The sequence below is a fragment of the Camponotus floridanus genome, unplaced genomic scaffold, assembly GCF_003227725.1.
Source record: "Camponotus floridanus strain SB8 unplaced genomic scaffold, Cflo_v7.5 scaffold22, whole genome shotgun sequence".
NCBI classification, from domain to species: domain Eukaryota; kingdom Metazoa; phylum Arthropoda; class Insecta; order Hymenoptera; family Formicidae; genus Camponotus; species Camponotus floridanus.
This window is the reverse complement of record NW_020229348.1, coordinates 1,684,829-1,697,063: the sequence shown is the minus strand read 5'-3', so window position 1 is coordinate 1,697,063 and position 12,235 is coordinate 1,684,829. Positions and strand designations below refer to the sequence as shown.

At 28.6% G+C, this 12,235-nt stretch overlaps 2 protein-coding genes across 3 annotated transcripts; both read right to left on the bottom strand.

The window, feature by feature from the left end:
* Positions 1 to 2,335: 2,335 nt before the first annotated feature.
* On the bottom strand, positions 2,336 to 8,730 carry LOC105252643. Of its 2 annotated transcripts, none has more exons than XM_011260136.3 (8): positions 8,561 to 8,730; positions 5,814 to 6,031; positions 5,423 to 5,604; positions 5,073 to 5,220; positions 4,597 to 4,982; positions 3,900 to 4,335; positions 3,063 to 3,292; positions 2,336 to 2,694 (listed from the first exon to the last, which is right to left on the bottom strand). In XM_011260136.3, exons 1-8 carry the CDS (start codon positions 8,592 to 8,594, stop codon positions 2,367 to 2,369), a joined length of 1,962 nt encoding a protein of 653 aa, XP_011258438.1. In that variant the 5' UTR covers positions 8,595 to 8,730; the 3' UTR covers positions 2,336 to 2,366. The 2 variants fall into 2 exon arrangements, with proteins under 2 accessions (XP_011258438.1, XP_011258449.1); XM_011260147.3 differs by having other exon boundaries at positions 2,367 to 2,694; positions 4,621 to 4,982; positions 8,561 to 8,684.
* Positions 8,717 to 11,796, bottom strand: LOC105252641 (spliceosome-associated protein CWC27 homolog). Its single transcript, XM_011260122.3, has 7 exons — positions 11,701 to 11,796; positions 11,235 to 11,444; positions 10,951 to 11,151; positions 10,720 to 10,859; positions 10,397 to 10,651; positions 10,171 to 10,332; positions 8,717 to 10,068 (listed from the first exon to the last, which is right to left on the bottom strand). Exons 1-7 carry the CDS (start codon positions 11,740 to 11,742, stop codon positions 9,573 to 9,575), a joined length of 1,506 nt encoding a protein of 501 aa, XP_011258424.1. The 5' UTR covers positions 11,743 to 11,796; the 3' UTR covers positions 8,717 to 9,572.
* Between the last annotated feature and the right edge of the window lie 439 nt (positions 11,797 to 12,235).

The window sequence follows — 12,235 nt, the reverse complement described above, 5'->3', positions numbered from 1 at the left end:
GGGGATCTCTCGTCGGAGTATGTCGATGGGAGAGAGAGAGGCGTGTCACTGGTTTTGCGCAGCGTCCCATGAACATCAACGCGCTCGAATAGAGCATCCCCGTGCCACGGAAAGGGACGCGGAGGGTGAAATCAATTTTCGTTATCGCCGTCAACCAGTCGCCCCACGCTAAATCCCGTTATTAGTGTTTGTTTTCCACGTGTGGCATTCGCGTCCGCTGACGTATCGATCATCGAAACGAGCGCGTACAAGACATTTAAAACGAACATTAACTTTGTTGCGTGTCATGCGAGTTTACGCGATATGTTACATTACTGTCAATTATCTCTCTGGATTAGAATCGAATCAAAATAGGATAAAAAATTATTTTTCGATACTAATGTAAGATGTGTAGAAAAAGAATAATTTATAATGATATTGGATATATTACATTATGTTCTCTCTCTCTTAAAAAAAAATAATAATAAAATGCTCCAACACATTAATCACGAGAATAATTATCATAAATTAAATAAATAAGCCATATAAATCAGCATAACTCGACATAATATCGGTGAATGATTTTATCATTTTATTATATCGTCTAAATATATGTGCATATATTTATTATTATTTGTTATGATTATACATGCTATTATATCGCTCGATTTTTATATATGCAGAATACTCATAAACTTGAGTTGCTAATAAAGTCGCATAGTAAATTAGATACTTGAATATATAATTGTTCAATGAATTTTATTTGTGCATATACAATTCTACAATCAACTATATTGTCCAATATTATATTTTAACAATTAATTGTATCGTTGATGATCAATGATAAATTTCAAGCTACATCGTATCGGATACGATCTCACTCTAACTTATATTGTAATCATTAATATGAATCATATAATGTGGAGTCATATAATATGTAATCTGGAGTATTTACAATCAAAGTCCTATTTACTGTCAAATTAGCCAGATTACACGAAATATAATGTAATCTCTGCACCAGTCTTATATCGATTTTTCTCAGATTGGCTTTAAAATAAAGATATAAGTTTTAAATATACAATTCGTAATTACATAAAATACGTAATCTCCTAATCTGAGTATATGATCAATTGCAGTTTAATTTAAGATGCAATCGATCGTCGATTATTAAATCAATTAAATCACAAATCAACAAATATCGATTGCACAATTCTTTTTACAATTCTTTTAAATTTGAAAATTACTTTGTACATATAATCATAACACAAAAGACTTCAATAAATTCTATGATTATATATTATATTCTATGATTATATAAAATATTATACAATTTCACAAAGATGTGTAAATATTCGCAAAATGTGAATTAAGTCGTATTTTTCATCGAGTTTTCTCGAGTTAATTTCGAGAATGGATTCGAATATATACTCGAAAATTCGAATATTATTCTCGGATTTCACAAAATTGACAAATTAAATTTAATTTCACAGATATTGACAAATTAATTATTCCATTATATGAAAAAATAGAAACTTATTTAGCTGCCAAAAATATTTGAATAATTCCGAATTGTCGAATATCTCCTTATTTACATCGAGTAAACTCGATTTTAAGTAGATTCAAATATTAAGAATGGCTGAAATAATCGAAAACACATATTTAAAAATAATAATCTAAATACTATAAAATAATATTATATATAGTTTAAATGTTATATAATTATATATTATAAATATATTATATAATAAATGAGATAGATAGCAAAAATTAAATCAAATCTACAAATAATTATTGCACAAAGGAGCATGATCACAGTACGTTTTTCTCTCATACAAAACTTTGCAATTGTTATGACTCTAGAACTCTAGATTTTCAGTTTAGCAATGGATTTAAATAGAAAATTATTTAATAATAAAATAATTAATTATACGTTACTCATCTAAACTAAATAAGAATTGTAAATATTTACTAAATATATGAATAAAATTATTACTTAATTATTTTATTTAATATGAATAAAATTATTATTTAATTCTTACTTAATGAACAAAAAATTATTGAAAGTATAGGATATTAAGTATTTTTATAAAAACTGATGAATGTATATATATGTTGTTAAAAGTACTGAGTCTTTGATATTTAAAAAATATTTCACTTTCAAATATCTGCGCCTCATCATTTTATGAGATTTTTTAAAAATTATTTTGATTACAACAAATAAATCGTCCATGTTTTTTTAAATTACTGATTTAATAATGCATAATAAAGTATCGACTATTGTTATAATAATTCTTTTTGTCAGATATGATGTAATATTATTAATTAATATCGTCAATCATATTGATATTGTACTAAATATAGAAAAATATTGTTGCTAATGCAATTTTCTAGTAAAAAGCAAAACCAAGGATGAGGAAAGGTACCATAATAATACAGATAGTGTAAATTGTCGTTCGTGGTTCACATGTAGACACACCAACATACTCTTCGTTCCATTGCGAATCATTATTACTCAAGGGCAATTCTAATACCGTTCTTTCTTTGCTGAAGATTTTAAATGGTAATGAGCACTCTTTCGTGCTATTTTTGCATGCGTACACAGGATTTGAAGTATTGTAGACAGTTTTCAAAAGATCAAATTTTACTCTCACGTAATTATGTTGCACTTCATTCTCCGAATTAAATACAAAGAAGTAATATCCATTTAAAGGTACTCTGCAATCATAAATTATATACAAATATAATAAAGTATTATAATAATATGTAATATATAATATTGTGATAATATTGTGATATATTATTATAAAAACATATCTCTCTCTTTTTATATAAAAATTAAGAATTTAAAACAACTGTATATTGTAACAAATGCGTATTTCCTTAAAATTTAAAAAAAGGTATTTCTTATAAAAGAAGAAAAACTGTGTGTGTTTTTTTAAAGCCAATAGCTAAAAGTGGTTAAAAATAATAATTAAAAAGAAAATAATAATTGAATATAAACGCATTTTAAAGAAAATATTAAACAGAAATATAAACAGTAAAAGAGTATAAGAAAGAAAATATAAACAGTAATTTTTGTTTACCTATATGTTACAGTATTCGCAAAGGAAGCCGTAGAATGATGACTTTCATGTTTAGGTGTACAATAACGATGCGGTGTCAGAGGTAAATTCAGGATGAGACCCTTGCATTCCAGTAACCGCTCCTCCGAACTACTAAACGAACTCCAGAACTCTGAATTACTTCTATCATTCAAAGTTGTTTCATTTACGCTACCTCGGACCTCTGCAATACCGTCTGGATTCAATGTATCCTGATGAAGGTACGCCAACATTATCAAATTTATATAGCATATCTTTAATTGAATTTACGAGGCTAGAAAGCTATACTCTAAATAAAATATGTGAACGAGAATTATGTTTATAGTTTGCAAATAAATATTATCTATCATGCATCTATTATACAGTTTATCTGCCAAGGAAGAAAATCTCATAAATATACAGCTGAAATATCTAGAAATAGTTACATGATTTACTTCAATGGTGGAAATAAAGTTTGGAATATATTTTTCTTATACTTATTTCAATAAGTAACAAATTAAATCCGTTATCGAATTTTAACGAAAAATGATGTTATCAATGAAGAAAATTTTGCATTTTGTGTCAAGTAAGTATTATTTTCGCCCGTATATTTGCAAATGACAAATTCTCTTTAAGATTTATTATTATCGACACTTTCGAATAAATAAATAGAAATTTATTACGATTTGTATTATTGGTACTTTCTAGTCAATAAATTATTTTTGTAATGATAAGAATATAAATACAAGTTACAGGTTCTACGGTAATTATAAAGATTAATTTGTTACACTAATAAGTACAAGAAATACATTAGAATAAGAAGAATAAGACAATACGAACTTCTTCTAGTGCTGCATCCCCCTCTTTATCCTCCTCCGTTAATAATTTATGGAGCGGCGACGAAAGAACTAAGTCTCTTCTCTTTCTTCGCTTGTCTTCGTTCGATAATTTTTTGTCATTCATCGTTTCATTTACCAGTCGTTTCAACGCGGCACCTTTGGAATTGTTCTGTGCATCAATCTCGTCCATTAATTTACGTAACATTTGTCTGCCACGATCGCCTAAAGAATTGATCTTTCGCAAGACATCTTGAAATATTTCTGCAGAGTTTATCTGTTTGGCTTTTGACTCTTCTTGTTTTTTTGTAATTTCTTCCATTGTTTCGGTTTTCATTTGTGTATTGGATGTCGCAAGACTCGGGCGAAGATCGGAGAAAGACGTGAAATTCCGTTTGATTTCTTTTACAGAAGTAAACGTCATATTTGAAGGCAAAAATCTAATAAAATGTTTGAATATATAATTCTTAATTATTATAAATTATTATAATTATAAAGAGAAAAATTGCGTGCAAAGGAATTTTGCATTACGTCTAGAAATAGTATGAAAATTTTTTTAGAATTTACAAGTTCAATTATTGTTAAAATAATAAGTTTATAAATTAAAAAATAATATAAAATAATGTCTTTTAATTTTTCTTAATGAAAAAAAAAACAGATCAAAATTGAAATATTAAGTTATATCGAAAAAAATAACGCACTTTGTACTATTTTCCAATATCCACTTTGTACTATTTTCCAATATCTCTGTATTATTGTCAGATGTGCTTGATTCCCGCAGAAGCTGATTTTCAAAAGATAAATTGTCAAGATGATTTGCGATCGGTGGTTTATCGATATTAGTGACTTCCTTGAAGACAGCCTCATAATGATGATGCGGATTTTCTTTTTGCTTCTTCTTCGTATCAGTAGTCTTGGCCAAAAGCTGTGTGAGAATATGCCGCATTGTCTGAGCGTCTAACTCATGACTACCCACCTGATTCTCCAATGATGTGGAAATGTTTAAGCGCAGGGCATTACCTTTATGATGAAACTGTACGTCCTGATTTACTCGACTCATTTTTTCAGGTATGTTGAGACGTGTCGCCTGACGATTAAAAAATAACTCATATTGACAGTGCACGTATTTTACAGATTGAAATTAGAAGAAAGATTTTTAAGAGAAAGAAAAACGTACTTCAGTAGTCACTTTCATATCAAGAAGTCCTTGTTCCTTGGCGACCTCAAGGAGTTCATCGAGTTCCTCGCTACTGTCATCTCCAATGAAGGCGCACTCATGTAGATTCTTGAATCCACGGATTATCGTTAAAGAAGCACCTGGCCATCTGCAGATAATGAAACACAATTATATAATAAATTAATAATGTAAGTACGTGAAGAATAATTTTATTATTTTAAATGCGTAGAAAATTTCGATTAAAGGAAACGAATTGTTTTATATAAAAAAAGATTGTAAAATTTTTTTCTTTCGCTTTTACTATTGAAATTTGCGTAATAACGCGTGAGCCCTCATTTTAAGAATTCTACCTTACACAAGTCGAAACAGTGACGCTACTTCCACGTAAAAGATAAAATCCCCAGTACTCCTTCATGTCATCTTCCATAACGAGGTGTCTCGTCATCGAAATTGGCACTGCTTCCTTTTCGAATACTGGTTCGTTACTCATCAGATATGCATTAAATGTAGCATTAACTTTGACTACTTGTTTCTAAAAACGGATTTACCACTTTATTCTCTATTAATTTTTAAAACGCGAATACACTTTTTAAAATTGCATGCGATATAAATAATTATTTGACTATTTATATAAAATATTTCAAATTCTGTTTTCATTACTTTTTAATTTATTATAGAAAATTTGCGATAAAATAAGGCAGAAATCATCGAAAGTAAAATATTAATAGAAAAATGTCTTACTTGACACCAAAAAGTGGATACTTTGGCGTCGATTAGCCTTTGATCTGATATTGTTAAAGCGTATAGCTGCTCGGAATACACATGGTATCGCACATACAACGGTACAGCAATAAGGGCAGATGGCAGAAACATCCCCAGCACACATAATCGCATCACTCTCAAAGGCACTTTATAATTTGATTTTCGCGGTTGCCAATCTCGTGGACGGATACCGTCCTCTGCAAAAAAATCATCAACTTAAAAAGTATAAATATTTTAATCTTCTGAATTTCTTTGAATTCTATTGCCTCTCTCTAAATAATTTTGTTTACATTTCTTAAAAATATTTTTTAATATATAAAATTTTCTTCTAAAAAGATAATTATTTCCTTTTTATTGGTTATTTCATTTAGCATATATGTTGAATTTAATTAATATCAAATTTAATTAATTTTATTAATCCTGTTATTTGTTTTAGTTCATTTTTTTCCTAAACTGTACAAGAAATTGTAAAAAATTTGATACAAATAATTATAAAAATCATCTTTCTTTTTTCCTACAAATAATTATATGTACGAAAGACTGCAAGATATAAGTTGCAAAAATATGAAAAATATATAATATTTATGATATATATTTATAGTCTTCTTTATAAATCGGCAATTATCAATGTTAAGAATCGTAATCACAAATAAACATCTAATTAAGCAATTCCCTTAATTGATATCGATTTCCTTGACGTGGAATATAGGAAAGATATAGTTCTTTATCATTCATTATCTTTGACGAGACTGAGATGAAAAGATACGCATCTACCTACATGTATGCATATGTTTATGCGCGCGTAGACAAAAAACAATGGAAAGTTCCTTGATTCCTCTGTAATTCTGTTAAAGCGCAACAGTAAAATGCTTGATTTGATGAGATTCTTGTATTACATCGACACATGAATTTTCGTATTTGAAGAGGATCTAATCATATGACATAAAAACAGCGCGCGTATAAGACCTGTTTACGCTTTACTCATATTTGATAACATCACGCAAATAGATTTTCTTTTACTTATCTAATAAAATCATGTTAAGATATTCACCAATTGTGCGCTTAAAATATATTTCAAAAATTTATAGAGTTATACTACTAGATTTTCCTTATATTTTAAAATGACAATAACAATAAAAATGACAATAATTGATTTTTTTATATTTCGAGAAATCAACAACACTTGATTATAAGCGTTTGTTTGCCTTGCCAGAGCAATATTGCACAAATTTCAAGTGCGCTGCATAAAATTATTTTTATGGTTTTATGGTATTTCATAATATTTGTTAATTTTTTAAATCCCTTAAAAATTGAGAACTGCTGCAATGGATTATATTTAAAGAAAGAAGATAAATTGTGAAAAGAACATAAATGATGCGTATTTCATAAATATGAATGTCGAGACATTATCGCTAGATTTAGAGATCAAGGTCATTAATATCATCTTTGTACACACGCATATTTAGCATGCATATACATATGTATATGTTGCACACACGCATATTTAGGCATGCATATACATATGTATATATGCGCGCGTGATTCTATCTATATGATATGATGTTCTCTAAGATAAAATATCATGCATTACATTGATAAATTCTTTTTTCTTTTTTTAGTTAAGAAGCGTGTTGAATAGGATGCTTTTACTCAAACAATGCTTGTGTAAACAAACCATGAAAATGCTACAGTGTAAATGAAAAACGCCCATCATTATCGAGAATCTGCAATTTTCAGTAAGTAGATCATGTTCAATTCAATAGATTAAGACGCATACAATCACATTTCATATTAATTCATTCTTATTATAATAATTCATTGAGAATTTTATACATTACGAGTAAAATTATTTTAATAAAATCTTTCTTCTATAGTCTTCTCTCTTTTTTTATTATAATAAACTTATTTTAAAATATTTAAAAAAATTATATGAGAATTTTCTCAAGAATATATATAATATTTTCGCTCAGCTTTGCCTCAAAATAGCCTTAAGTAAAAAAAAAACAGTCATTGTATTCGTATATCGCATTATGTTTTATTTAGAAAAAGAAAGATTCATTTACATATATAAAGAGAAAGAGAGAAACGTATGTACACGTGCTGCTGAAATTGCAGTGACCAGTCAAGAGAGAAAAAAAAAGAAAAAGAATTTAAAAATAAAACCAATCTATCTCGCAAAGGCGACATATGCCATCGGTACGTTTAATAAATCACCTACATAAAAGAAGAATGCGCGATTATATGTGGAGTGAATATACCGCCTCTCTTTTTGAAGACAGTGTTTTCTTTTATTGCTGCACAATGTGGCTGACGATTACATTAAACGTTATTGCAAAAGTTCTATATCATTGAAAAAGATTACGAAAAATACACTCTCTTTATATTATAATTATTACAGAATATTTATTTCTTTGTTTATATTTTTCAATGAAAAAATGGAAATTTGTCGATTAGATGTATTATAAACAAAAAAAGCATGCATTCTTTATAAAAAACATATCGTGATAATTCAATTTCTGTAAGATGCATATAAGAAAATATTATCATTATTTAAAACGCATCAAAATGCAAACGAGGCCACGTTTTTATATGCGCAGTGACAATTACCAATGTTGTTCGCATAGTTTTTATTATGTATTATCATTCGGCCGAGGTGATAACGAGATTGTCCCGACGCGCGAACAACAATGAATCATAAAGATTCTACCAAGAAAAGAGATTTTTACCAAGTATATCTATTTTCAAAGGCGTCGTGGGCATCTTCAGGAGATAGATGTGCTCGCTCAAGATTTTGAGATATAGAAGATCGCAGAACTTCGTTCTTTTTTCTCTCACAAAGTTAGATACACTTTAACTTCAATAAATAAAACTTCAAGAAATCATACACACTATGTCCTGATATTTACTCTTCGCAGTTAATTATGTTACATAATATCACTCGACAATATTAATTATTCGCTTCGTTCGCACTTTTAATATCAAAAACTTAACACTAGATTAATGTACAGAGTAAATTCTAACTTTGAAATGTCGACGATTGTTTTTTCGTAGCTTAATTTATATTCCGAGATAAGAAAATAATTTTAATGCACATCATTTTTTACAAGACTTGTCTACTAGAAAAAAAGTCGCACTGAATTATCTTATGTTCGTTGGAAATTAAATAAAATGCGTGGTGCGTATCGGTCGCTGTCGACAGATCGACTGAATCTACGAACAAACATATGATGTTTTGTATCAATGCCTTATCGCGCTTGAATGTGAGAGAATTAAAGAAGCTTCTTGATCAGCGACCTATCTGCACAGAATTTGCTCATGTAATGCTTTTATATTACATTTATTACACTCATAATGATTATTGCATAGTTTGCAAAGTATTATGATTATTTTTTAAAATAGATTTCGGAATTTACATTGACATTCCGCTTCTCTTTCTCTCTCTAATATACTTGAAACAGGTGCACTATGTATAATAAGTAAATAATTCGACAATCTCGCTAATGTAAAAGGTTTGCAAAAAGTAATCAAAAAAGTGCGCTTAAATGATAAGATTATTTAATTGCAAATTATTCCACTGACAATGATAAAACTATCTTGTCGCATTCTTAATAAATTCAAGATCGATAAAAAATATATATTACAGAAGTAAAATTTATATATAAATTTTATATACATCTATTTTTTTGTAAATATTAATTGTTTAAATATATATGCGACCAATTATGTAATAATTACAGATCACTTATGAGAATAACCTTTGCCTTTGTTATCATCTTTAGATTTATTGGATTTCTCTCCTCGTCGTCGTTTATTCAAAGGATTTCGAGGATCATAAATTTCGAACCAATCGTCATTCTTTGTACTGGCATCCTTGGCAAGCACTGGTGCCTTTTCTTCGCACTGCAAAACATGTGTCATCCAAGATTCATCATGCGAATCATCGTCTTCGGTATTGTTCGATATCTTATCAGAATTAGAGACGTTTTCCTTGGCGTTTTGAAGTTTGTTTCTAAATTTATTTAATAGTTCCATCGTGAAATCCTCACGCGTTTTACCCTTCTTAGGCAATTTTGCCTTTGCTTCTTTATATTTTTTTTGAGTGTCTATGTATTCTTTCATTATTTCAGATTTATTTTCTTTCTTCTCGGATTGAAGCTTTTGCTCTGCCTCCTTTGCTTTCTTTTCATTTTGTACGCTTCGCTTTAGATCGCGTATTTCCTTTCTTATTGCTTCGCTACAAATTTCAATACAAAATATAAATATCATTTTGTACTCTGAAGATATAATCTTTCTCTATTTTACAATTCGAAATCTGTATAAAAAAAATTTTACGTACGCCTTTTTCTTCAGCTCCTCGTCTCGATCTTTTCCCAAATAATATTCTTCGATTTCTTCATCTTCATTTTCAGCTTTTATGTCATCACTCTCAATTTTGGGCTTTATTTGGGAAGACTTCTTAGAATCCTTCAGTTTATTTTTTATCCTTTCTTTTACAGCTCTGTTATTTAATACATAATATTAATTATTTTATTTTATATAATGATTTTTTATAAATAACTCACTCTTTTTCTTTTGCAAGAGCAGCCAATTCTTCTGAATCATGTATTCCATTATCACTCTCCCAATCGCTACTCCGGTCCTCTTTGATTTTTTTACTCGGTGGTCCAGCAGGTTCAACTACAGGTTGTGAGCTTAATTTTGGATCAGACAAGCAATCATGTGCTGATTTTCCTTTGCCACTATATTGTTTATTTAAAACTGATGACTCCTCTTCATCTTCTTCAGCCTCTTCTCCAAATGACAATAATTTGAAATTCCTAACATATTTGTTTAATATATAAAAAAACAATATTTATTATTTCAACCAATTTTATAATTATCTTACTTAACACCAGTTTTTTTATCTTTTTTGCTTTCCTTGCTTTCTTCTTTGGTCTCGAGTACTGTTCTTGGAATAATATCTGGAAATGGGTTACTTAGTACTTGTGTTTTTAAAATCTTTTGCGGATACTGAGGCCTGTCATTCTGCAATCAAGTATTATATAAAAATGTTCCCATATTATATTTGTTTATAGAAAATATCATATCAATCTTTTTATGAATGTTAAGCATTTACTTCATCTACAAGTGCATCTTCCAACTTGAGCATATTGTAAATTGTTTCGCCAGTAACTTTGCCAAAGATAGTATGTTTATTTTGCAACTCGGGTGTTGAACCCAAGGTAAAGAAAAATTGAGAACCATTATCGTCTTTGCCAGCATTGGCCATAGCAAGTAAACCTCGCCGACAGAAACGTAATCTTGTGTGAAATTCATCCTATAATTTAAAAGATATAGCCAGATTTTAAGATTACACAAAAATAGTAATAATAATCAGTTGAAATGATCAATGATTAGCACCTTAAAAGGATGTCCATATATACTCTCACCACCTTCTCCTGTTCCTGTTGGATCTCCACCTTGTGCTATGAAGCCTTTTATGATTCTGTGAAATATTGTATTATTATAATAGCCTTCCATACAAAGCTGTATAAAATTTTTACAAGCCTTAGGAGCCTCCTTTGTCCATAATTCTAGATCTATGTCGCCAACCGTTGTCTTCATCATTACCTATTTATATTATAGAAAATTTATATTATAGAAAAAGATAGGTAATATAGAAAAGTAAATTGAAAATTAGCAGTAAAATCACTTTAAATGCTACATATTAATACAATAACAATATTTTGAAAATTCTAGAGAGAGGAGAAATTATATACTGTATAATATATTCTGATATTAAGTGATTAGAAATTTTTTGAGAAATTTTATTACTTATTAAAAAACTTGTGCATTTTTATTTATATATAAAATAATTTATACTTACTTTGCCCGTTGTGGGCGGTTCTTGTATATAAATATTGCTCATGTTTATAACCTCTCACGTTTCATCAATGTAACCGATCAACACGATCAACACGATATAAGAGAGAGAAAGATAGAGAAGTGGTTTGGCGTTTTTCAACAGATGGCAGAAGTTTCCAATGTATTTACCCCAATCAGCTGTTTGACTAGTTCTCTTGTATGTGTGTGTGACACACTTTCCTATATAATAATTATTATTAATATTATTATTACTAGTTAATAATTATTAGAATAGTAATTATTAATAGTTGTAATTATTATTTTTTATAATAGTATTATGTATTTATATATAATTATAATATTGCTATATGTAAGATATACTTTCTAGCATATTTTTTGCATAATAGAAATATACAGCATCTGCATCTTAAATAATTAAATAATTTTAATTCTTTATTTTAAGAACTTAAATTTTAATTCTCATGAAAAAGTCGAATCTGAAACTTTGCTCGACAAATGTATAGCTGAAAATCGAATTCATTATATATTGATAAAAC